At 69.4% G+C, this 25,608-nt stretch overlaps 1 protein-coding gene across 1 annotated transcript in view; it reads left to right on the top strand.

Moving 5' to 3' along the window:
• LOC125433998 (nuclear factor 1 C-type) overlaps positions 1-13,098 on the top strand; it is a 112,012-nt gene extending 98,914 nt beyond the window's left edge. Inside the window, exons 3-4 of the mRNA XM_048499000.1 lie at positions 8,002-8,076; positions 12,980-13,098. Of these exons, the coding sequence (XP_048354957.1) occupies positions 8,002-8,076; positions 12,980-13,062 (158 nt within the window). The 3' untranslated portion in view covers positions 13,063-13,098. The remainder of the gene's footprint in view (positions 1-8,001; positions 8,077-12,979) is intronic.
• The last annotated feature ends 12,510 nt before the right edge of the window (positions 13,099-25,608 follow it).

Below are 25,608 nucleotides of genomic sequence, written 5' to 3'. Positions count from 1 at the left end.
GCAGCCATTCGAGTCACTAAGGGCGACTTAGACAAACACCAACGGCTAGGATTTTTTTAAAACACAGCACTTATTTATCACTGATTCGTGTGATTTATGACTGATCCATTGTCTATTGAAACAATCGCATGCTGAGCGGAGCAGCTAAGCAGCAAGGACAGGTAACAGGTGTCACCTGGGCTACGGGAGAGTACATATCTGCGAAAATCCAGTTGCCGTGAACTGCAGGGTTAGGGAGAAATGCAGCGAAGCAACCTGTCAATCAACCGGGAACGGGTCAATGAACAGTCGTGCCGATTGTCCAAAAAAGAAAAACCAGCTCCTTGTCCGCCCTCTGGATTTTCTGTTCACTTATTCTATGAAAGGTGTTTCTACAATGGCGTCAGAAACAGGATATTTTTAGCAAGCTGACCATACACATTTCCTTTAAAAAATAATAAACTGAATTGCATTTGGGGCTGGGGGTGATTTGGGGAAAATAGCTGCTGTCCAAACACACCGAGAAACGTTTGTGAGGTGAATGGGGGGGGGGGCGGTTTCTGAGAAGTGGGATGGGTAGAAACCAGTGGACATGCATTTGGAAGGCTTGTGTGTGCACTGTGCCCATGTGAAGGAGGAGGAGGAGGAGGAAGAGAAGAAGAAGAAGAGTTTGGATTTATATCCCCCCTTTCTCTCCCGCAGGAGACTCAAAGGGGCTTGCAATCTCCCTGCCCTTCCCCCCTCACAACAAACACCCTGTGAGGGAGGTGGGGCTGAGAGAGCTCCAAGAAGCTGTGACTAGTCCAAGGTCCCCCAGCTGGCGTGTGTGAGAGTGTACAGGCGAATCTGAATTCCCCAGATAAGCCTCCACAGCTCAGGTGGCAGAGCTGGGAATCAAACCCGGTTCCTCCAGATTAGATACACGAGCTCTTAACCTCCTAATCCCCCTTTCTCTCCTATAGGAGACTCAAAGGGGCTTGCAATCTCCTTGCCCTCCCCCCCTCACAACAAACGCCCTGTGAGGTGGGTGGGGCTGAGAGAGCTCCGAGAAGCTGTGACTAGCCCAAGGTCACCCAGCTGGCGTGTGTGGGAGTGCACAGGCTAAACTGAATTCCTCAGATAAGCCTCCACAGCTCAAGCGGCAGAGCTAGGAATCAAACCCTCCAGATTAGAGTGCACCTGCTCTTAACCACTATGCCACTGCTGCTCCCGGCATAGGTGTCAAACTCGCGGCCCTCCAGATGTTATGGACTACAGTTCCCATCAGCCTCTGCCAGCATCATGCACCATAACATGAGGGCCACGAGTTTGACACCTGTGTGCTAGCGCATTGACTCAACATGTATTTATTTAAAACATTTATATGCTGCATTTCCTTGCAAATAGGGTCCCCGGGGTGGCAAATTAGATTAAAAAACCCTTCATCTTGCTGAGAGATAGGGTTGCTCCCCTCAAGAGATCTGTGGATCCCTCAGAATTACAATTTATCTCCAGGCTTCAGAAATCAGTTCCCCTGGAGATTTTGGATGGCATTGTTTTCTATTGAAGTCTCTGCCCTCCCCAGGATCCATTTCCAAAATCTCAGGGGTGTCCAGCTCTGGAGCTTCAGATGTTCATGGACCACAGTCCCCATCAGCCCCTGCTGGCATGACCAATTGAGGGGAATTGTAGTCCATGAACTTCTGAAGCGCCAGAGTTGGACACCTCTGCTCTAGCAGTTCCTCAACACGAATCTGCCATCCCTGTGTATCCCCATCCCATCAGTGAAAAAGAAGAAGAGTTTGGATCTATACCCGACATTTATCTCCTAGAAGATGTCTCAAAGTGGCTTACATGCTCCTTTCCCCTTCTTTTCCCTACAACAGACACCTTGTGAGCAGTGGTGGGATCCAAAAAATTTAGTAACAGGTTCCCATGGTGGTGGGATTCAAACTGTGGTGTAGCGCCAATGGGACTGGGCAGGGCACGATGGGGGCGTGGCCGGGCATTCCAGGGGCGGGATGTTCCTGGGCGGGGCTGTGGCAAGGACGCAGCTGTTGCGCCGGTCCTTGGGCGGGAAACGAATGCGCGCAGGCTGCCACGCACGCCGGTGCACCTCCTGCTAGACTGCTTCAAGTTCTGCGCGCTACTGCTGAGAGGAGGGGTGTAACTAAGGCAAAAATCACATGGCAAAATCACCAATTAGTAACCCCCTCTCGGCACACACAAATAGTTAGTAACCTACTCTGGGTAACCTGTGAGAATCTGCTGGATCCCACCTCTGCTTGTGAGGTAGGTAGGGCTGAGGGAGTTCCGAGAGAACTGTGGCTTGCTCAACATCACCCAGCAACAGTGATGGAGGGAGGGGGAACTGCGCCCGGGGCATGAACAGCCCCGACATACCCTGATGCGCCCTGAAATGCCCCCCTTCTCCTCCCACGTGACTGCAATGGCAGCGCCTGGGACAAACCTCCCAGTGTTCCCACTGCAGCTACGCCTCTGCAGCTACGCCTCTGCCTAGCAAGTTTCCCCACTGCAGCTACGCCTCTGCCTAGCAAGTTTCATGCAGAGGAGTGGGGAAACAAACCCAGTTCACCAGATAAGTGTGTGCCACAATTATGGAGGAACGGGAAACCAAACCCAATTCTGCAGATCATCACCATACCACTCTGGCCGAATTCCCACTGAAAATTTAATCTAGATACACCCAAGTTTCAAAAGAATCGGCACCTTTTCATCCAGGTTCCAACATCCTCACTGCAGCATGTTTCTAGTGAAGACGTCTAGGCCTGCCCCTTGGGGGCGGGGGTGCCTGCCGTCAGGGGTACAATTGTTAAGCTAGCAGCACCAAAATTTCAGAGTATCTTTAGGAGACACTCCTGACGATGCCACCCAGGTTTGGTGAAGTTTGGTTCATGGGGCCCAAAGTTAGGGACCCTCAAATGTGTAGCCCCCATCTCCTATTAGCTCCCATTGGAAACAATGAGGGATGGGAGAACTCCCTTTCAGAGTCCATAGCTTTGGACCCCCAGGACCAAACTTCACCAAACCTGGGTGGTATCAGTAGGAGACTCTCCTGATGATGCCACCCAGGTTTGGTGATGTTTGGTTCATGGGGGCCAAAGTTATGGACCCTCAAACGTGTAGCCCGCATCTCCTATTAGCTCCCATTGGAAACAATGGGGGATGGGGGAACTCTCTTTCGGAGTCCATAGCTTTGGACCCCCTGGACCAAATTTCACCAAACGTGGGTGGTATCAGTAGGAGACTCTCCTGATGATGCCACCCAGGTTGGGTGAAGTTTGGTTCATGGGGGCCAAAGTTATGGACCCTCAAATGTGTAGCCCGCATCTCCTATTAGCTCCCATTGGAAACAATGGGGGATGGGGGAACTCTCTTTCGGAGTCCATAGCTTTGGACCCCCTGGACCAAATTTCACCAAACGTGGGTGGTATCAGTAGGAGACTCTCCTGATGATGCCCCCCAGGTTTGGTGAAGTTTGGTTCATGGGGGCCAAAGTTATGGACCCTCAAATGGGTAGCCCCCATCTCCTATTAGCTCCCGTTGGAGTGTTTTTTCAAAAAGGTGCATATACAAGCAGGTCCAGGAAAATCCCATAATAAGGGGGGGGGATGCCAGAAACGGGACTGATCTGTGTTCCGTGGTTCGGCTGTGAGGAGATTTCGAGGGAACCTGGATATTTTGGGGGACTATATCGCCAGCGAGGAAATCACCCCTGGGCTAGGGACTGAAATCTGAACGCACCCAGGTTCTTCCGAGTGCGCGCTGGGGCTTACTACAAAAGGCATCCCCAGCTCCTCCGCCAAAGGCAAAACCGGGTGAACGTTTTGGGACTGAGACGGGTATTGGGAAAAAGGAGAAATCCTTGGCGCAGCGGTGCTCGGATCGCCTTTAGGCCACGTCCTGCTCTTCAAAAAAATAAATAAACTTGCGCCGAGAATATCCAGGGACGTGTGTGTTTTGGCCAAAGGTTTCCGCATCAGAAACTGAGTTTTTGCGTGGGCGTGGGGAGGGGAGAAGGGAGAGCAAAGTGGAGACTGAATTGGAAGTTTCTGTGTGTGTGTGTGTGTGTGTGTGTGTGCGCGTGTCGAGTGGTGGGGGGGAGCAGGCTAATCCAGAATGCCGGTAGGAACCGATAATGCTGAGCTCAGCGTCTGCAGCTGCTGCCCAAAGAGCTTGATTATTTTTAGATAAGATGGAAAGCAGAGCACGCCACGTTCTGGGCTGCAGCCCGCGTGAGGCGTGAGTTGTGTTTCTGATGAGGAAGAGAAAGCAGGAGCGGAGCAGGGCGGTGGGAGGGAGGAAAGGGTTGCGGCAGTGTTCAGTTTCGTGCTTCTTCTTTTTTTCCGGCTGCCCAAACAGCAAGGCCTGTTTCCTTCTCAAGGAAAGGCCTCGGTGGGGGTGGCGGGCGGACAGTGGGGTCGGATGACGGAGTTCCGAAGAGAGCCGCGCGGCCTGCCACCTGCCCTCGCAGAGGTTGCCCACGGCGTGATGGAAAACGAAAAGTTCTCGTGGCCTTGAATTGTGTGCTGTACCTCCATCTCCAAGTGGGGTGTGTTTTCGTTTCGTTTTTAAAAAAATACATACCCTGACACCAAAGTCGGGCAGATTTCCGGCTCCTGGACCCAAACGATAGGGGTATCTTTTTACCTTCTTTCTAAACCTCAGTGTGTAACTGTGTGATATACCTCTGAAGATGCCAGCCACAGATGCAGCCGTTTTTTAAAAACACATACCCTGACACCAAAGTCTGGCAGATTTCCCTCTGCTGGACCCAAACGATAGGGTGGTGGTGGCGAACCTTTGGCACTCCAGTTGTTATGGACTACAATTCCCATCAGCCCCTGCCAGCATGGCCAATTGTAGTCCATAACATCTGGAGTGCCAAAGGTTCGCCACCATGGCCATAGGGGTAGGAGGTTAAGAGCTCGTGTATCTAATCTGGAGGAACCGGGTTTGATTCCCAGCTCTGCCGCCTGAGCTGTGGAGGCTAATCTGGGGAATTCAGATTAGCCTGTACACTCCCACACATGCTAGCTGGGTGACCTTGGGCTAGTCACAGCTTCTCAGAGCTCTCTCAGCCCCACCTACCTCACAGGGTGTTTGTTGTGAGGGGAGAAGGGCAAGGAGATTGTCAGCCCCTTTGAGTCTCCTGCAGGAGAGAAAGGGGGATATAAATCCAAACTCCTCCTCCTCCTCCTCCTCCTCCTCCTCCTCCTCTTCTTCTTCTTCTTCTTCTTCTTCTTCTTCTTCTTCTTCTTCTTCTTCTTCTTCTTCTTCCTAAACCACAGTGTGTTACAGACTTCCCTCTGTGATATACCTCTGAAGATGCCAGCCACAGATGCAGGCGAAACGTAGGAACAAGATCCACCAGACCACGGCCACACAGCCTGGAAAACCCACCAGAATCATGAATAGGGGGATCGGCTAGCAGGCTGGAATTGTGCAGACATGTCCGGTGAAACAGAGCTGCCTGCATCCTGTAGGTGGTGTTAATGCACACCCCCAAGCAGGGCACGCGTGGTGCACAGGTTTGCGTTGACCGTGCATAGAATTCGTACGACACCTACTCCATTGGTGTCCCCTCTCCTCCCCAAACCCCTGTTTCCTGAGTCTCCATTCCCAAATCTCCAGGAATTTCTCAACCTGGAGTTGGCAACCTTATCCCTGAGTGATTTTCATGTCAGATGGGGATTTGAACTGAGATCTTTCTAAAAAGTAGTCTATTCTGGGCAGTGGCGTAGCGCCAAGGGGACAGGGGGTGCACTGGTGCGGGGGCGATATAGTGAGGCGTGGGTGCAGGGCACACATGTGTTCCGGGGGCTGTTCCCCCTCGCTCCGGTCCTGATTCCAGGACTTTGAATTGTCCACAGATCAACAGGAGGAGAGGGGTAGGTGATTTGAATCTCGTCTCTGCCATGGACTCAGTTGGCGGCCTTTGGCAAGGCACCCTCTTTGTGCTTTGGCAGACCACTCAGAAGAAGATTCCCATACGATTGAGCTTTCCTGAATCCAAGGCGAGTGAGCAAAAGATTGCAGCTGTTTGAAGACGGTAGTGAGAATAATGCTGGCCTACCTTCTAGAGCTGTTGTTAGCATGACCATCACAGCTTCGTTATTAGCCTGTCCGTTTGCCCTTCTGACTGCAATCCCAAGCGAACCTTAATTTTTTTAAAAAAAACCCACACCAGACCTTTGTTTAACCTTAATGAGCAATACTGGATATAATTGCTGGTCCGGGAGGGGGGCGGGCTCAAGATCTCAGTAGTTACCCCATTGGCGGGTCACCAATCTCTCCGACTGGGAGGGTGGGGAGAGGCAGGGAGAAATCAACACCACATATTATCACCATCCAGGTTTGGGACTCATGTGACAGCCAGCGAAGCCCCGCCGTTTGTCCCGGTCCGGGATCCGCAACGGTGCCGCCTGCCCTGGCTTTGTGGCGCCGCGCAGGTTCTGAGGTCAGGCCTGCGTCTGCTTCTGGCAGCCAGCAAAGGGAGCGAGGGGGAGTGAGGCTCCAATCTGTGGCAGCAGCTCGTTAATCACGATGCCGGCAGCAAAGAGAGTGCCGGGGGAGCACCGCCGAGGGGGCGGGCGAGATTGTCCATTACTGCTAAAATGATATTACAAAAGAACAGCCATTAGCATCCGGCTGTTCGTGCTGCAATCCAGAGTGGACCCAGACGGTGGTCTTGTGGTCAGCCACGGTTTGCTTTTGAACATCTCGCTGGGGTTGCACCCCCGCCCCCCAACCCCCCCTCCTTTGTGCCTTTATAAACAGCCATGTTGAAATATTAAAAATTTGCATTAAATACACCATCTAGGCCCGGGGTGTCCAACTCTGGCCCTCCAGATGTTCGTGGGCTACGATTCCCATTGTAGACAAGCCAGAAAGAGTTTAAAAGGTGGAGCTGAGCTCTGAGAACACAAAAGAAAGTGACAGATTCTTAGTTGCTTTTTATAAATGAGTTTACTAACTATAAAGGGAGGGTCACGTGGAGATAAAATAAGAAATCCTTCCTTTCCTGTTGCACATGTATATCACTGTACGTTTGGTTACATCTGGCTACCTATCTGCTATCTCAGTGATGGTGAACCTTTTTGAGACCGAGTGCCCAAATTGCAACCCCAAACCCACTTATTTATCACAAAGTGCCAACACGGCAATTTAACCCGAATACTGAGGTTTCAGTTTAGAAAAAAACGGTTGGCACCGAGGTGTGTGTTACCCGGGAGTAAGCTTGGTGGTAATCAGTGGCTTTGCTTTGAAGCAACTGTGCAACTCTACGAACGGGTGAATCACGACCCTAGGAGGGTTTACTCAGAAGCAAGCCCCATTGCCAGCAACTGAGCTCACTCCCAGGTAAAAGATCGCGCTTTAGTTCTTCGTGTGAAAATCAGTGGGGTTTAGCAGCGCTTAACAGGGTTACCTTCACTGCTTCCCCAAAACTAGGTCTTAGGTTTAATGCTAATAATCGAGCCCAGCGGCCAAGGCCAGCCTAGATGTGTGTGTGTGTGGGGGGGGGACTCTGTTTGCGCGTGCCCACAGAGAGGGCTCTGAGTGCCTCCTCTGGCACCCGTGCCATAGGTTCGCCACCACTGTGCTATCTCGTTCTTGTGGTAGTGGTGTCGTGTCTGCTCAAACCAAGAAACAGAGTATGACTTCAGATGTATGTGCTCACAAACCTGTAAGCAATGGCTATCTGACTGACCAATAACTAATCAATAGATCCGGTCATAAACAGTGACCTCAGCAACTTGTTAACATACAAGCAGTTAACCCTTTTATCACTGCGTTGTGACAGACACTTGCACAATCCCAACAGAAAGAACCACGTTTTAAAAAAATATAAGCATGAGTAGTGTCTCCAGGGGGCGGGTGGGAAATTTCAGTTGCACCCCTGACATTCTGCTGTCCCAGATAGTGACCTGGTTTCCACCCCTACATCTGTTCAAAAAGTACCAGAGATACGCCAGCAGAAGACGCCGATCTCATGCAAAACTTGCATTTTTTATCTTTCAGATTCAGATCAAAGCAGCAGCCCGAGGACGGGAATCGGTTCAGACCAAGAGGACAGCAAACCTATCATCACGTTGGGTGAGCAAGAATGGGAAGGGGGATGTATCTGTCTTTGTGTGTACAGAAATCCCATTGTATCACTCTCTTCCCAAAGTGTAAATAAAGGAAGGCAATGGCCGATTATGCTTACATTGGAATTCTTTTCTGTGCAGTGGGCTTGCAGAGGGTTCTCCTTGTGTTTCTCTGTTTCCATGCGAGGAGTCAGCCTGGTAGCTGCTGGCTGAAGTCTCAACCCACAACTCTTTTTGCTGCTGGCTGAAGTCTCAACCCACAACTCTTTTTGCTGCTTCTCTAAACTCTGCTCATCAACTACCTTAAAGGCACAGATCTCACTGTTATTATCTTCCCCTCTCTTCCGCTGCACACACACATACGCACTCTCTCTCTCTCTCTCTCTCTCTCTCTCTCTCTCTCTCTCTCTCTCTCTCTATCTATCTATCTATCTATCTATCTATCTATCTATCTATCTATCTATCTATCTATCATCTACCCTGTTTCCCCTAATATAAGACATCCCCGAAAAATAAGACATAGTAGAGGTTTTGCTGAAGTGCGAAATATAAGGCATCCCCCGAAAGTAAGACATAGCAAAGTTTTTGTTTGGAAGCATGCCCGACGAACAGAACACAGGAAAAATAAGACATCCCCTGGAAATAAGACATAGCGCATCTTTGGGAGCAAAAATTAATATAAGACACTGTCTTATATTCGGGGAAACACGGTATCTATCTATCTATCTATCTATCTATCTATCTATCTATCTATCTATCTATCTATCTATCTATCTATCTATCTATCTATCTATCTATCTATCTATCTATCTATCTATCTATCTATCTATCTATCTCTTGCTGCTGCTGCTGCTGCTGCTGCAAGAAAGGCTTGTTTTTAAAATAGAAACTTGTCTGAAATAAAGTTTTTAAAATGTCCCCCAACCATCGGGGTGGGCAGAAGCAGAGCAGGGGAGGTGGGGTGGAGACAAAAAGAGATGCTTGTGCTGTTCCTTTGCAAAAGCTATATGGATGTACCAGTGCACATATTTAGAGAAGCAGGAAGGAGTCAGCAATAGGGAGGAGGGTGAACTGAGCAGCGTGAGGGAGTGGGAGGCTGAGACTAGGCAGGCTGGCTGTGGGCGAAGGGAAGAGGTCCAGGGCAAAGCTGTGCTGATTGGTAAATCTGCCCACTTTGACTGAGAAGCAAAATTAAATTCAGCTAGAAGGGGTCGTGCTTGTTGCAGGGAGAATAGAAAGTGAAAGCGGGCTTAAGGAAACACGTCTGTCCAAGAAAACTTCGGGCAAAGCCCATTTGCCCCCTTTGTGCATCAGATGTTTTCTGCATAATTGGCCAAAATTTGATAACATAGAGTGTAGGGTGACCTGGCTGGATCAGAGCAACTGTCCATCTAGACAGGCGTCCTCTTCAACATTGTGGCTTGCAAACATTGGCCCCATTCCAGACAGTGACATTCAGAGATATACTGCTTTGGTCGAAGGAGGCTCCATGTGGCTAAGAACTACTGATGCTCCTCCCTTCACAGATTTATCTAATCCCCTCCCCCCAAAAAAGCCACCGATGCTGGCAACCATTACGACATCTTGTGGCAGTGAGTTCCCCTTCCGCACATGCAGAATAATGCATTTCCAGCCCACTGTTAACAATTGTTTGCAACTGGATTTTGCGAAGTGGATTGAAAGTGCATTATTCTGCATGTGTGGAAGGGACCCGTGTCTCGTTTGGGGTTTGGCTCCTGAATTTTTAAATGTATGCTTCCTTGCCACCTGCTGGGATTAGTTTTACATGTGATTGATGTGTTTCTAATTCCTAATTGATTTTATTACATTGATTTTTCTTTTTTAAAAAAATGCGCTTTAAAATGTGGCAGGCTGTCCAAGAAATGGGGGGGAAAGGGAGGCAGGTCAGAAGGCAGTTGGGTGGGCAAGGGATGCTGGGAGATTGGGTAGTCAGACAGGGCAATGAGGAGGGGAAATTCACATTTAAGGGAGAGGAGGCGGCAACGTGTCCAGGGAGTTACACCAGCAAGGCCAGAACCTTGCCGCAACCCAGGAAGTGTTTATAGCTAATCCAGGTCAGAGATAACCAATGGGCTTCCAGAAAACAGAACCATGCTAGGATCTACCCTTTGTTCTTTGTTCATCCACACTGCAATCTTGATTGTCTCATCTCCAAATTCGGCTGGCATTATAAGGTGTCTAAAAAAATAGCTCCAATCTAGGAGGCTGCTGTTTTAGATCTTGTCTGTGCTGCAGACATAGCAGGTGGCCCTGGTCAATCCTCTCTTGCTCAACCTTTGTCCCTTCATCTGCAGTGTGGAGATAGCTATACTGGCCTACCTCCCAGGGCTGTTGTAGAGATTATAACAAGATTATGTTTGTGGAGCAGTTTAAATTCTAAGTATTCTTAATCACGGCCAAGTCGATTTTGGAATGTTTCAAAACAATCTGGGGGGTGGGGTTTCTTTCTAATTAACAGCTTGAAAATCGTCGTTTGTTGGGTACTGGTATATGTGGGAGGGGTATTTTAGTTATTTGACTGATCATTTGCTTTCCTTAAATAAAGCCGTGGTGCGACCGCACTTGGAGTACTGTGTTCAGTTCTGGTCGCCACATCTCAAAAAGGATATCGAAGAGATAGAAAAAGTGCAGAGAAGGGCAACGAGGATGATTGAAGGATTGGAGCACCTTCCTTATGAGGAGAGGCTGCAGCGTTTGGGACTCTTTAGTTTGGAGAGGAGGCGGCTGAGGGGGGATATGATTGAAGTCTATAAAATTATGCATGGGGTAGAAAATGTTGACAGAGAGACATTTTTCTCTCTTTCTCACAATATTAGAACCAGGGGGCATTCATTGAAAATGCTGGGGGGAAGAATTAGGACTAATAAAAGGAAACACTTCTTCACACAACGTGTGATTGGGTGTTTGGAATATGCTGCCACAGGAGGTGGTGATGGCCACTCAACTGGATAGCTTTAAAAAGAACTTGGACAGATTTATGGAGGAGAAGTCGATCTCTGGCTACCAATCTTGATCCTCTTTGATCTGAGATTGCAAAGGCCTTAGCAGACCAGGTGCTCGGGAGCAGCAGCAGCAGCAGCAGAAGGCCATTGCGTTCACATCCTGCAGGTGAGCTCCCAAAGGCACCTGGTGGGCCACTGCGAGTAGCAGAGAGCTGGACTAGATGGACTCTGGTCTGATCCAGCAGGCTAGTTCTTATGTTCTTATGTTCCATCCCAAAACGAGTTCTCTAAGCAGAAAATGTTACAACCCCACCCCCCCCCAATGTTAAACCACCTATGAAAAAATAACAAACGAAAAATGAAGTAAACTAAAATCGATCGCACAAATTTTCGACTGAAGAAACGTTTGACTGGAGTCCCTAACCAGCCAGCGTGGTGTAGTGGTTAAGAGCAGGTGCACCCTAATCTGGAGAACCAGGTTTGATTCCCTGCTCTTCTACTTGAGCTGTGGAGGCTAATCTGGTGAACCGGATTAGCTTGTGCGCTCCAACAAACACCACCTGGGGGACCTTGGGCTAGTCGTAGCTCTTCTGAGCTCTCTCAGCCCCTCCTACCTCACAGTGTTTGTTTTGAGGGGCGAAGGGAAATGAAATTGTAAGACCCTTTGAGTCTCCTTGCAGGAGAGAAAGGGGGTGGATATAAATCCAATCTCTGCTTCTTCTTCTAAATTGGTCTAGCTATTGGAGTTTACAATCCTGAAGTTTCATCTTGAAAATATCAATTTTAATCTCGTGTCTCTCTTGTATGACTCAAACCTGGGAGTCGTTCGATTTGCAGTGTGGTGTGTTTCTTTACGGTCGGTTTTTTGCCAAGTTTACGCTCCTTTGGATGTTATTTTTGCATTGATTGGGGGAAAATGGCATCAAATTGAGCGGCAATTCTGGAACTCCGGCAACAAAACGGGGTTGAGTGAAGAGACCCTCTGTGACAATTTACAGGAAGAAAAGAAGTAATGTCGAAGGCTTTCACGGCCGGAATCACTTGGGTGCTGTGTGGTTTCCGGGCTGTATGGCCATGTTCTAGCACAGACCTGGGCATTATACGGCCCGCGGGCCACATCCGGCCCGCTGGATGACCCTGACTGGCCCCTGCTTTAGAAGAACCCGTCGTCAAAATGGCGGCCGGGAGAAGCGGCGCGAGACTGGGATTATTTTTAAAAAGCCTCTCTTGGTCATTCACGCGCGTGTGCGCACTTCCCCCTCTTGGGAGCCCCGCCTTCTTACGCAGGCGCGGTGTCAGGAACAGACGGGGAGGATCGCGAGAGAGTTTTTAAAAAGCTGTAGTTCTCCCCCCACCCTCAGAGCCCCGCCACATTGCGCAAGCGCCGTGAGAGGAAAAGGTGGGGAGGGTGGCGAGGGCGAGTGACTGTTATTTGCTATCTTGGGACTGCCGCTGAAGGGGCAAGGAGCGGGAAGAGGAACTGAAGCCTGAACCTACGCCCCCTCTGGGCCGGAGGAGAGACTGACCCTCCCACAATATTTTCTATTTCTTATGCATTTATGGAAAAAAATAGTACCCACCCCTGTTCTAGCAACATTTCTCTCCCTGGCGTTTCGCCTAAATCACATGGCTGGCAGCCACATAGATGTTCATAGATGCCAGCCACAGATGCAGGCGAAACGTCAGGAGAGAAGGCTGCTAGAACACGGCCATACAGCCCGGAAACCACACAGCACCAAAAGAAGTAATGTTTGTACATCTTTTCCTCTTAATATCACAGAGGAAGTGACGGAGGGGTTCCTAAGATGACATGCTAGACTGCATGTTAAGAATCATCTTTCCAGCTTCAAAACCTCAACAATTTAACAATTTCAGGGTGGGTGGGGGATCAAATAAAACTATTTTCGGAACGCTCTTTGATGTGTGCAAATAATCTCTTTTGTTTAGATGCGACAGATTTCCAGGAAAATTTTGTCACGTCGGGCGTCTTCAGTGTCACGGAGCTTATCCAAGTCTCCCGAAGTGAGTAGTTCATAGCTGCTTCTTTCTGAGGGGTGAGATTGTGGGATGGGGCACAGGTACCCTCTGTCCCCGGGCGCCACTAATCTGGTCACATGGGGGGTGCAAAATTGGCCCCCCCTACATGACCAGAAAGACGGCAAGGCAGCGGGAAGTCCTGCTGCCTCGTCGTCTTCAGACGCCCTCGGTCCCGCCCATGTCATCATCGATGTGGGCGGGGCCAAGGAAACTCGAGGACACCTCCCCCCCAAACCTCCCCCCGGGCTCCCAGCCGGCAGCCGGCAGTCCATTCTGCTCTGGGAAGAGCAGAAGCAACCGCAAGGCTCCGTCCTCGTCTCCTCTGCTTTTATAAACACGGGTGTGGGGCTTGGGGGCGGGGCCAGGAAGGGGCGAGGCCTGAGGGGTGGGGCTCAGGGTGGGGCCCCACCCCTCTGAGCCCTGCCCCCACCCCCAGTGAGCCCACAACTGTCCCTTGATTGCTGATTGCCGTGGAAGGAACTTTGAAAAAAGACTGTGCTTCAGTGTTTCACGCTGGGCATCATTTCAAGCTGGAAACAGAAGACTGCCCTGACGGCCCCTGCTGTGTCAGATATCTTCTGGTGTGCTTCCATTTCTAGCTGAAAATATTTCTAAATATGAGCTAAACAAACATCACTTGAAGGATTAATTATTATACTCCACTGAAGCACGGGGAAGCTCCTCTGGAACCTCGAAGGAAAAAGTTTTGCAATTCAGGAGTTGTCTACCCAAGTTCCTGGAAGCTTCCAACCCCCAAAGCATTATATTTTTCTTTTCCTCCTTTCCTTCCCTTTATAGCTTTTCTGCTCATTGAGCAGGGCCTGGGGAGGGAAAGAGGTGGCTCAGATGGGCCGCCTACAAAGAAAGGGGGGATCAAATGACCCCCCAGGTCAGCACGGGGGAGGAGGGGGTGGGAGTGATTTTGCACCCCCCTCCCAGCCGGTGCACCTGGGGTAATTTGACCCATCCTGTCCCCATGGGCGGTACGCCCCTGGTAAGCCCCTTTGAGTCTCCTTACAGGAGAGAAATGGGGCGAATATAAATCCAAACTCCTCCTACTCCTCCTTCTCTTCTTCTTCTTCTTCTTCTTCTTCTTCTTCTTCTTCTTCTTCTTCTGGGGGTGGGGGGGGGGGGGGGTGGGGGGGGGGGGGGGTGGGGGGGGGGGGGGGTGGGGGGGGGGGGGGGTGGGGGGGGGGGGGGGTGGGGGGGGGGGGGGGTGGGGGGGGGGGGGGGTGGGGGGGGGGGGGGGTGGGGGGGGGGGGGGGTGGGGGGGGGGGGGGGTGGGGGGGGGGGGGGGTGGGGGGGGGGGGGGGTGGGGGGGGGGGGGGGTGGGGGGGGGGGGGGGTGGGGGGGGGGGGGGGTGGGGGGGGGGGGGGGTGGGGGGGGGGGGGGGTGGGGGGGGGGGGGGGTGGGGGGGGGGGGGGGTGGGGGGGGGGGGGGGTGGGGGGGGGGGGGGGTGGGGGGGGGGGGGGGTGGGGGGGGGGGGGGGTGGGGGGGGGGGGGGGTGGGGGGGGGGGGGGGTGGGGGGGGGGGGGGGTGGGGGGGGGGGGGGGTGGGGGGGGGGGGGGGTGGGGGGGGGGGGGGGTGGGGGGGGGGGGGGGTGGGGGGGGGGGGGGGTGGGGGGGGGGGGGGGTGGGGGGGGGGGGGGGTGGGGGGGGGGGGGGGTGGGGGGGGGGGGGGGTGGGGGGGGGGGGGGGTGGGGGGGGGGGGGGGTGGGGGGGGGGGGGGGTGGGGGGGGGGGGGGGTGGGGGGGGGGGGGGGTGGGGGGGGGGGGGGGTGGGGGGGGGGGGGGGTGGGGGGGGGGGGGGGTGGGGGGGGGGGGGGGTGGGGGGGGGGGGGGGTGGGGGGGGGGGGGGGTGGGGGGGGGGGGGGGTGGGGGGGGGGGGGGGTGGGGGGGGGGGGGGGTGGGGGGGGGGGGGGGTGGGGGGGGGGGGGGGTGGGGGGGGGGGGGGGTGGGGGGGGGGGGGGGTGGGGGGGGGGGGGGGTGGGGGGGGGGGGGGGTGGGGGGGGGGGGGGGTGGGGGGGGGGGGGGGTGGGGGGGGGGGGGGGTGGGGGGGGGGGGGGGTGGGGGGGGGGGGGGGTGGGGGGGGGGGGGGGTGGGGGGGGGGGGGGGTGGGGGGGGGGGGGGGTGGGGGGGGGGGGGGGTGGGGGGGGGGGGGGGTGGGGGGGGGGGGGGGTGGGGGGGGGGGGGGGTGGGGGGGGGGGGGGGTGGGGGGGGGGGGGGGTGGGGGGGGGGGGGGGTGGGGGGGGGGGGGGGTGGGGGGGGGGGGGGGTGGGGGGGGGGGGGGGTGGGGGGGGGGGGGGGTGGGGGGGGGGGGGGGTGGGGGGGGGGGGGGGTGGGGGGGGGGGGGGGTGGGGGGGGGGGGGGGTGGGGGGGGGGGGGGGTGGGGGGGGGGGGGGGTGGGGGGGGGGGGGGGTGGGGGGGGGGGGGGGTGGGGGGGGGGGGGGGTGGGGGGGGGGGGGGGTGGGGGGGGGGGGGGGTGGGGGGGGGGGGGGGTGGGGGGGGGGGGGGGTGGGGGGGGGGGGGGGTGGGGGGGGGGGGGGGTGGGGGGGGGGGGGGGTGGGGGGGGGGGGGGGTGGGGGGGGGGGGGGGTGGGGGGGGGGGGGGGTGGGGGGGGGGGGGGGTGGGGGGGGGGGGGGGTGGGGGGGGGGGGGGGTGGGGGGGGGGGGGGGTGGGGGGGGGGGGGGGTGGGGGGGGGGGGGGGTGGGGGGGGGGGGGGGTGGGGGGGGGGGGGGGTGGGGGGGGGGGGGGGTGGGGGGGGGGGGGGGTGGGGGGGGGGGGGGGTGGGGGGGGGGGGGGGTGGGGGGGGGGGGGGGTGGGGGGGGGGGGGGGTGGGGGGGGGGGGGGGTGGGGGGGGGGGGGGGTGGGGGGGGGGGGGGGTGGGGGGGGGGGGGGGTGGGGGGGGGGGGGGGTGGGGGGGGGGGGGGGTGGGGGGGGGGGGGGGTGGGGGGGGGGGGGGGTGGGGGGGGGGGGGGGTGGGGGGGGGGGGGGGTGGGGGGGGGGGGGGGTGGGGGGGGGGGGGGGTGGGGGGGGGGGGGGGTGGGGGGGGGGGGGGGTGGGGGGGGGGGGGGGTGGGGGGGGGGGGGGGTGGGGGGGGGGGGGGGTGGGGGGGGGGGGGGGTGGGGGGGGGGGGGGGTGGGGGGGGGGGGGGGTGGGGGGGGGGGGGGGTGGGGGGGGGGGGGGGTGGGGGGGGGGGGGGGTGGGGGGGGGGGGGGGTGGGGGGGGGGGGGGGTGGGGGGGGGGGGGGGTGGGGGGGGGGGGGGGTGGGGGGGGGGGGGGGTGGGGGGGGGGGGGGGTGGGGGGGGGGGGGGGTGGGGGGGGGGGGGGGTGGGGGGGGGGGGGGGTGGGGGGGGGGGGGGGTGGGGGGGGGGGGGGGTGGGGGGGGGGGGGGGTGGGGGGGGGGGGGGGTGGGGGGGGGGGGGGGTGGGGGGGGGGGGGGGTGGGGGGGGGGGGGGGTGGGGGGGGGGGGGGGTGGGGGGGGGGGGGGGTGGGGGGGGGGGGGGGTGGGGGGGGGGGGGGGTGGGGGGGGGGGGGGGTGGGGGGGGGGGGGGGTGGGGGGGGGGGGGGGTGGGGGGGGGGGGGGGTGGGGGGGGGGGGGGGTGGGGGGGGGGGGGGGTGGGGGGGGGGGGGGGTGGGGGGGGGGGGGGGTGGGGGGGGGGGGGGGTGGGGGGGGGGGGGGGTGGGGGGGGGGGGGGGTGGGGGGGGGGGGGGGTGGGGGGGGGGGGGGGTGGGGGGGGGGGGGGGTGGGGGGGGGGGGGGGTGGGGGGGGGGGGGGGTGGGGGGGGGGGGGGGTGGGGGGGGGGGGGGGTGGGGGGGGGGGGGGGTGGGGGGGGGGGGGGGTGGGGGGGGGGGGGGGTGGGGGGGGGGGGGGGTGGGGGGGGGGGGGGGTGGGGGGGGGGGGGGGTGGGGGGGGGGGGGGGTGGGGGGGGGGGGGGGTGGGGGGGGGGGGGGGTGGGGGGGGGGGGGGGTGGGGGGGGGGGGGGGTGGGGGGGGGGGGGGGTGGGGGGGGGGGGGGGTGGGGGGGGGGGGGGGTGGGGGGGGGGGGGGGTGGGGGGGGGGGGGGGTGGGGGGGGGGGGGGGTGGGGGGGGGGGGGGGTGGGGGGGGGGGGGGGTGGGGGGGGGGGGGGGTGGGGGGGGGGGGGGGTGGGGGGGGGGGGGGGTGGGGGGGGGGGGGGGTGGGGGGGGGGGGGGGTGGGGGGGGGGGGGGGTGGGGGGGGGGGGGGGTGGGGGGGGGGGGGGGTGGGGGGGGGGGGGGGTGGGGGGGGGGGGGGGTGGGGGGGGGGGGGGGTGGGGGGGGGGGGGGGTGGGGGGGGGGGGGGGTGGGGGGGGGGGGGGGTGGGGGGGGGGGGGGGTGGGGGGGGGGGGGGGTGGGGGGGGGGGGGGGTGGGGGGGGGGGGGGGTGGGGGGGGGGGGGGGTGGGGGGGGGGGGGGGTGGGGGGGGGGGGGGGTGGGGGGGGGGGGGGGTGGGGGGGGGGGGGGGTGGGGGGGGGGGGGGGTGGGGGGGGGGGGGGGTGGGGGGGGGGGGGGGTGGGGGGGGGGGGGGGTGGGGGGGGGGGGGGGTGGGGGGGGGGGGGGGTGGGGGGGGGGGGGGGTGGGGGGGGGGGGGGGTGGGGGGGGGGGGGGGTGGGGGGGGGGGGGGGTGGGGGGGGGGGGGGGTGGGGGGGGGGGGGGGTGGGGGGGGGGGGGGGTGGGGGGGGGGGGGGGTGGGGGGGGGGGGGGGTGGGGGGGGGGGGGGGTGGGGGGGGGGGGGGGTGGGGGGGGGGGGGGGTGGGGGGGGGGGGGGGTGGGGGGGGGGGGGGGTGGGGGGGGGGGGGGGTGGGGGGGGGGGGGGGTGGGGGGGGGGGGGGGTGGGGGGGGGGGGGGGTGGGGGGGGGGGGGGGTGGGGGGGGGGGGGGGTGGGGGGGGGGGGGGGTGGGGGGGGGGGGGGGTGGGGGGGGGGGGGGGTGGGGGGGGGGGGGGGTGGGGGGGGGGGGGGGTGGGGGGGGGGGGGGGTGGGGGGGGGGGGGGGTGGGGGGGGGGGGGGGTGGGGGGGGGGGGGGGTGGGGGGGGGGGGGGGTGGGGGGGGGGGGGGGTGGGGGGGGGGGGGGGTGGGGGGGGGGGGGGGTGGGGGGGGGGGGGGGTGGGGGGGGGGGGGGGTGGGGGGGGGGGGGGGTGGGGGGGGGGGGGGGTGGGGGGGGGGGGGGGTGGGGGGGGGGGGGGGTGGGGGGGGGGGGGGGTGGGGGGGGGGGGGGGTGGGGGGGGGGGGGGGTGGGGGGGGGGGGGGGTGGGGGGGGGGGGGGGTGGGGGGGGGGGGGGGTGGGGGGGGGGGGGGGTGGGGGGGGGGGGGGGTGGGGGGGGGGGGGGGTGGGGGGGGGGGGGGGTGGGGGGGGGGGGGGGTGGGGGGGGGGGGGGGTGGGGGGGGGGGGGGGTGGGGGGGGGGGGGGGTGGGGGGGGGGGGGGGTGGGGGGGGGGGGGGGTGGGGGGGGGGGGGGGTGGGGGGGGGGGGGGGTGGGGGGGGGGGGGGGTGGGGGGGGGGGGGGGTGGGGGGGGGGGGGGGTGGGGGGGGGGGGGGGTGGGGGGGGGGGGGGGTGGGGGGGGGGGGGGGTGGGGGGGGGGGGGGGTGGGGGGGGGGGGGGGTGGGGGGGGGGGGGGGTGGGGGGGGGGGGGGGTGGGGGGGGGGGGGGGTGGGGGGGGGGGGGGGTGGGGGGGGGGGGGGGTGGGGGGGGGGGGGGGTGGGGGGGGGGGGGGGTGGGGGGGGGGGGGGGTGGGGGGGGGGGGGGGTGGGGGGGGGGGGGGGTGGGGGGGGGGGGGGGTGGGGGGGGGGGGGGGTGGGGGGGGGGGGGGGTGGGGGGGGGGGGGGGTGGGGGGGGGGGGGGGTGGGGGGGGGGGGGGGTGGGGGGGGGGGGGGGTGGGGGGGGGGGGGGGTGGGGGGGGGGGGGGGTGGGGGGGGGGGGGGGTGGGGGGGGGGGGGGGTGGGGGGGGGGGGGGGTGGGGGGGGGGGGGGGTGGGGGGGGGGGGGGGTGGGGGGGGGGGGGGGTGGGGGGGGGGGGGGGTGGGGGGGGGGGGGGGTGGGGGGGGGGGGGGGTGGGGGGGGGGGGGGGTGGGGGGGGGGGGGGGTGGGGGGGGGGGGGGGTGGGGGGGGGGGGGGGTGGGGGGGGGGGGGGGTGGGGGGGGGGGGGGGTGGGGGGGGGGGGGGGTGGGGGGGGGGGGGGGTGGGGGGGGGGGGGGGTGGGGGGGGGGGGGGGTGGGGGGGGGGGGGGGTGGGGGGGGGGGGGGGTGGGGGGGGGGGGGGGTGGGGGGGGGGGGGGGTGGGGGGGGGGGGGGGTGGGGGGGGGGGGGGGTGGGGGGGGGGGGGGGTGGGGGGGGGGGGGGGTGGGGGGGGGGGGGGGTGGGGGGGGGGGGGGGTGGGGGGGGGGGGGGGTGGGGGGGGGGGGGGGTGGGGGGGGGGGGGGGTGGGGGGGGGGGGGGGTGGGGGGGGGGGGGGGTGGGGGGGGGGGGGGGTGGGGGGGGGGGGGGGTGGGGGGGGGGGGGGGTGGGGGGGGGGGGGGGTGGGGGGGGGGGGGGGTGGGGGGGGGGGGGGGTGGGGGGGGGGGGGGGTGGGGGGGGGGGGGGGTGGGGGGGGGGGGGGGTGGGGGGGGGGGGGGGTGGGGGGGGGGGGGGGTGGGGGGGGGGGGGGGTGGGGGGGGGGGGGGGTGGGGGGGGGGGGGGGTGGGGGGGGGGGGGGGTGGGGGGGGGGGGGGGTGGGGGGGGGGGGGGGTGGGGGGGGGGGGGGGTGGGGGGGGGGGGGGGTGGGGGGGGGGGGGGGTGGGGGGGGGGGGGGGTGGGGGGGGGGGGGGGTGGGGGGGGGGGGGGGTGGGGGGGGGGGGGGGTGGGGGGGGGGGGGGGTGGGGGGGGGGGGGGGTGGGGGGGGGGGGGGGTGGGGGGGGGGGGGGGTGGGGGGGGGGGGGGGTGGGGGGGGGGGGGGGTGGGGGGGGGGGGGGGTGGGGGGGGGGGGGGGTGGGGGGGGGGGGGGGTGGGGGGGGGGGGGGGTGGGGGGGGGGGGGGGTGGGGGGGGGGGGGGGTGGGGGGGGGGGGGGGTGGGGGGGGGGGGGGGTGGGGGGGGGGGGGGGTGGGGGGGGGGGGGGGTGGGGGGGGGGGGGGGTGGGGGGGGGGGGGGGTGGGGGGGGGGGGGGGTGGGGGGGGGGGGGGGTGGGGGGGGGGGGGGGTGGGGGGGGGGGGGGGTGGGGGGGGGGGGGGGTGGGGGGGGGGGGGGGTGGGGGGGGGGGGGGGTGGGGGGGGGGGGGGGTGGGGGGGGGGGGGGGTGGGGGGGGGGGGGGGTGGGGGGGGGGGGGGGTGGGGGGGGGGGGGGGTGGGGGGGGGGGGGGGTGGGGGGGGGGGGGGGTGGGGGGGGGGGGGGGTGGGGGGGGGGGGGGGTGGGGGGGGGGGGGGGTGGGGGGGGGGGGGGGTGGGGGGGGGGGGGGGTGGGGGGGGGGGGGGGTGGGGGGGGGGGGGGGTGGGGGGGGGGGGGGGTGGGGGGGGGGGGGGGTGGGGGGGGGGGGGGGTGGGGGGGGGGGGGGGTGGGGGGGGGGGGGGGTGGGGGGGGGGGGGGGTGGGGGGGGGGGGGGGTGGGGGGGGGGGGGGGTGGGGGGGGGGGGGGGTGGGGGGGGGGGGGGGTGGGGGGGGGGGGGGGTGGGGGGGGGGGGGGGTGGGGGGGGGGGGGGGTGGGGGGGGGGGGGGGTGGGGGGGGGGGGGGGTGGGGGGGGGGGGGGGTGGGGGGGGGGGGGGGTGGGGGGGGGGGGGGGTGGGGGGGGGGGGGGGTGGGGGGGGGGGGGGGTGGGGGGGGGGGGGGGTGGGGGGGGGGGGGGGTGGGGGGGGGGGGGGGTGGGGGGGGGGGGGGGTGGGGGGGGGGGGGGGTGGGGGGGGGGGGGGGTGGGGGGGGGGGGGGGTGGGGGGGGGGGGGGGTGGGGGGGGGGGGGGGTGGGGGGGGGGGGGGGTGGGGGGGGGGGGGGGTGGGGGGGGGGGGGGGTGGGGGGGGGGGGGGGTGGGGGGGGGGGGGGGTGGGGGGGGGGGGGGGTGGGGGGGGGGGGGGGTGGGGGGGGGGGGGGGTGGGGGGGGGGGGGGGTGGGGGGGGGGGGGGGTGGGGGGGGGGGGGGGTGGGGGGGGGGGGGGGTGGGGGGGGGGGGGGGTGGGGGGGGGGGGGGGTGGGGGGGGGGGGGGGTGGGGGGGGGGGGGGGTGGGGGGGGGGGGGGGTGGGGGGGGGGGGGGGTGGGGGGGGGGGGGGGTGGGGGGGGGGGGGGGTGGGGGGGGGGGGGGGTGGGGGGGGGGGGGGGTGGGGGGGGGGGGGGGTGGGGGGGGGGGGGGGTGGGGGGGGGGGGGGGTGGGGGGGGGGGGGGGTGGGGGGGGGGGGGGGTGGGGGGGGGGGGGGGTGGGGGGGGGGGGGGGTGGGGGGGGGGGGGGGTGGGGGGGGGGGGGGGTGGGGGGGGGGGGGGGTGGGGGGGGGGGGGGGTGGGGGGGGGGGGGGGTGGGGGGGGGGGGGGGTGGGGGGGGGGGGGGGTGGGGGGGGGGGGGGGTGGGGGGGGGGGGGGGTGGGGGGGGGGGGGGGTGGGGGGGGGGGGGGGTGGGGGGGGGGGGGGGTGGGGGGGGGGGGGGGTGGGGGGGGGGGGGGGTGGGGGGGGGGGGGGGTGGGGGGGGGGGGGGGTGGGGGGGGGGGGGGGTGGGGGGGGGGGGGGGTGGGGGGGGGGGGGGGTGGGGGGGGGGGGGGGTGGGGGGGGGGGGGGGTGGGGGGGGGGGGGGGTGGGGGGGGGGGGGGGTGGGGGGGGGGGGGGGTGGGGGGGGGGGGGGGTGGGGGGGGGGGGGGGTGGGGGGGGGGGGGGGTGGGGGGGGGGGGGGGTGGGGGGGGGGGGGGGTGGGGGGGGGGGGGGGTGGGGGGGGGGGGGGGTGGGGGGGGGGGGGGGTGGGGGGGGGGGGGGGTGGGGGGGGGGGGGGGTGGGGGGGGGGGGGGGTGGGGGGGGGGGGGGGTGGGGGGGGGGGGGGGTGGGGGGGGGGGGGGGTGGGGGGGGGGGGGGGTGGGGGGGGGGGGGGGTGGGGGGGGGGGGGGGTGGGGGGGGGGGGGGGTGGGGGGGGGGGGGGGTGGGGGGGGGGGGGGGTGGGGGGGGGGGGGGGTGGGGGGGGGGGGGGGTGGGGGGGGGGGGGGGTGGGGGGGGGGGGGGGTGGGGGGGGGGGGGGGTGGGGGGGGGGGGGGGTGGGGGGGGGGGGGGGTGGGGGGGGGGGGGGGTGGGGGGGGGGGGGGGTGGGGGGGGGGGGGGGTGGGGGGGGGGGGGGGTGGGGGGGGGGGGGGGTGGGGGGGGGGGGGGGTGGGGGGGGGGGGGGGTGGGGGGGGGGGGGGGTGGGGGGGGGGGGGGGTGGGGGGGGGGGGGGGTGGGGGGGGGGGGGGGTGGGGGGGGGGGGGGGTGGGGGGGGGGGGGGGTGGGGGGGGGGGGGGGTGGGGGGGGGGGGGGGTGGGGGGGGGGGGGGGTGGGGGGGGGGGGGGGTGGGGGGGGGGGGGGGTGGGGGGGGGGGGGGGTGGGGGGGGGGGGGGGTGGGGGGGGGGGGGGGTGGGGGGGGGGGGGGGTGGGGGGGGGGGGGGGTGGGGGGGGGGGGGGGTGGGGGGGGGGGGGGGTGGGGGGGGGGGGGGGTGGGGGGGGGGGGGGGTGGGGGGGGGGGGGGGTGGGGGGGGGGGGGGGTGGGGGGGGGGGGGGGTGGGGGGGGGGGGGGGTGGGGGGGGGGGGGGGTGGGGGGGGGGGGGGGTGGGGGGGGGGGGGGGTGGGGGGGGGGGGGGGTGGGGGGGGGGGGGGGTGGGGGGGGGGGGGGGTGGGGGGGGGGGGGGGTGGGGGGGGGGGGGGGTGGGGGGGGGGGGGGGTGGGGGGGGGGGGGGGTGGGGGGGGGGGGGGGTGGGGGGGGGGGGGGGTGGGGGGGGGGGGGGGTGGGGGGGGGGGGGGGTGGGGGGGGGGGGGGGTGGGGGGGGGGGGGGGTGGGGGGGGGGGGGGGTGGGGGGGGGGGGGGGTGGGGGGGGGGGGGGGTGGGGGGGGGGGGGGGTGGGGGGGGGGGGGGGTGGGGGGGGGGGGGGGTGGGGGGGGGGGGGGGTGGGGGGGGGGGGGGGTGGGGGGGGGGGGGGGTGGGGGGGGGGGGGGGTGGGGGGGGGGGGGGGTGGGGGGGGGGGGGGGTGGGGGGGGGGGGGGGTGGGGGGGGGGGGGGGTGGGGGGGGGGGGGGGTGGGGGGGGGGGGGGGTGGGGGGGGGGGGGGGTGGGGGGGGGGGGGGGTGGGGGGGGGGGGGGGTGGGGGGGGGGGGGGGTGGGGGGGGGGGGGGGTGGGGGGGGGGGGGGGTGGGGGGGGGGGGGGGTGGGGGGGGGGGGGGGTGGGGGGGGGGGGGGGTGGGGGGGGGGGGGGGTGGGGGGGGGGGGGGGTGGGGGGGGGGGGGGGTGGGGGGGGGGGGGGGTGGGGGGGGGGGGGGGTGGGGGGGGGGGGGGGTGGGGGGGGGGGGGGGTGGGGGGGGGGGGGGGTGGGGGGGGGGGGGGGTGGGGGGGGGGGGGGGTGGGGGGGGGGGGGGGTGGGGGGGGGGGGGGGTGGGGGGGGGGGGGGGTGGGGGGGGGGGGGGGTGGGGGGGGGGGGGGGTGGGGGGGGGGGGGGGTGGGGGGGGGGGGGGGTGGGGGGGGGGGGGGGTGGGGGGGGGGGGGGGTGGGGGGGGGGGGGGGTGGGGGGGGGGGGGGGTGGGGGGGGGGGGGGGTGGGGGGGGGGGGGGGTGGGGGGGGGGGGGGGTGGGGGGGGGGGGGGGTGGGGGGGGGGGGGGGTGGGGGGGGGGGGGGGTGGGGGGGGGGGGGGGTGGGGGGGGGGGGGGGTGGGGGGGGGGGGGGGTGGGGGGGGGGGGGGGTGGGGGGGGGGGGGGGTGGGGGGGGGGGGGGGTGGGGGGGGGGGGGGGTGGGGGGGGGGGGGGGTGGGGGGGGGGGGGGGTGGGGGGGGGGGGGGGTGGGGGGGGGGGGGGGTGGGGGGGGGGGGGGGTGGGGGGGGGGGGGGGTGGGGGGGGGGGGGGGTGGGGGGGGGGGGGGGTGGGGGGGGGGGGGGGTGGGGGGGGGGGGGGGTGGGGGGGGGGGGGGGTGGGGGGGGGGGGGGGTGGGGGGGGGGGGGGGTGGGGGGGGGGGGGGGTGGGGGGGGGGGGGGGTGGGGGGGGGGGGGGGTGGGGGGGGGGGGGGGTGGGGGGGGGGGGGGGTGGGGGGGGGGGGGGGTGGGGGGGGGGGGGGGTGGGGGGGGGGGGGGGTGGGGGGGGGGGGGGGTGGGGGGGGGGGGGGGTGGGGGGGGGGGGGGGTGGGGGGGGGGGGGGGTGGGGGGGGGGGGGGGTGGGGGGGGGGGGGGGTGGGGGGGGGGGGGGGTGGGGGGGGGGGGGGGTGGGGGGGGGGGGGGGTGGGGGGGGGGGGGGGTGGGGGGGGGGGGGGGTGGGGGGGGGGGGGGGTGGGGGGGGGGGGGGGTGGGGGGGGGGGGGGGTGGGGGGGGGGGGGGGTGGGGGGGGGGGGGGGTGGGGGGGGGGGGGGGTGGGGGGGGGGGGGGGTGGGGGGGGGGGGGGGTGGGGGGGGGGGGGGGTGGGGGGGGGGGGGGGTGGGGGGGGGGGGGGGTGGGGGGGGGGGGGGGTGGGGGGGGGGGGGGGTGGGGGGGGGGGGGGGTGGGGGGGGGGGGGGGTGGGGGGGGGGGGGGGTGGGGGGGGGGGGGGGTGGGGGGGGGGGGGGGTGGGGGGGGGGGGGGGTGGGGGGGGGGGGGGGTGGGGGGGGGGGGGGGTGGGGGGGGGGGGGGGTGGGGGGGGGGGGGGGTGGGGGGGGGGGGGGGTGGGGGGGGGGGGGGGTGGGGGGGGGGGGGGGTGGGGGGGGGGGGGGGTGGGGGGGGGGGGGGGTGGGGGGGGGGGGGGGTGGGGGGGGGGGGGGGTGGGGGGGGGGGGGGGTGGGGGGGGGGGGGGGTGGGGGGGGGGGGGGGTGGGGGGGGGGGGGGGTGGGGGGGGGGGGGGGTGGGGGGGGGGGGGGGTGGGGGGGGGGGGGGGTGGGGGGGGGGGGGGGTGGGGGGGGGGGGGGGTGGGGGGGGGGGGGGGTGGGGGGGGGGGGGGGTGGGGGGGGGGGGGGGTGGGGGGGGGGGGGGGTGGGGGGGGGGGGGGGTGGGGGGGGGGGGGGGTGGGGGGGGGGGGGGGTGGGGGGGGGGGGGGGTGGGGGGGGGGGGGGGTGGGGGGGGGGGGGGGTGGGGGGGGGGGGGGGTGGGGGGGGGGGGGGGTGGGGGGGGGGGGGGGTGGGGGGGGGGGGGGGTGGGGGGGGGGGGGGGTGGGGGGGGGGGGGGGTGGGGGGGGGGGGGGGTGGGGGGGGGGGGGGGTGGGGGGGGGGGGGGGTGGGGGGGGGGGGGGGTGGGGGGGGGGGGGGGTGGGGGGGGGGGGGGGTGGGGGGGGGGGGGGGTGGGGGGGGGGGGGGGTGGGGGGGGGGGGGGGTGGGGGGGGGGGGGGGTGGGGGGGGGGGGGGGTGGGGGGGGGGGGGGGTGGGGGGGGGGGGGGGTGGGGGGGGGGGGGGGTGGGGGGGGG

The sequence above is a fragment of the Sphaerodactylus townsendi genome, linkage group LG05, assembly GCF_021028975.2.
Source record: "Sphaerodactylus townsendi isolate TG3544 linkage group LG05, MPM_Stown_v2.3, whole genome shotgun sequence".
Taxonomy (NCBI): Eukaryota; Metazoa; Chordata; class Lepidosauria; order Squamata; family Sphaerodactylidae; genus Sphaerodactylus; species Sphaerodactylus townsendi.
Note: the sequence above shows the minus strand (reverse complement) of the source record. Positions and strands in the feature narration are given on the sequence as shown.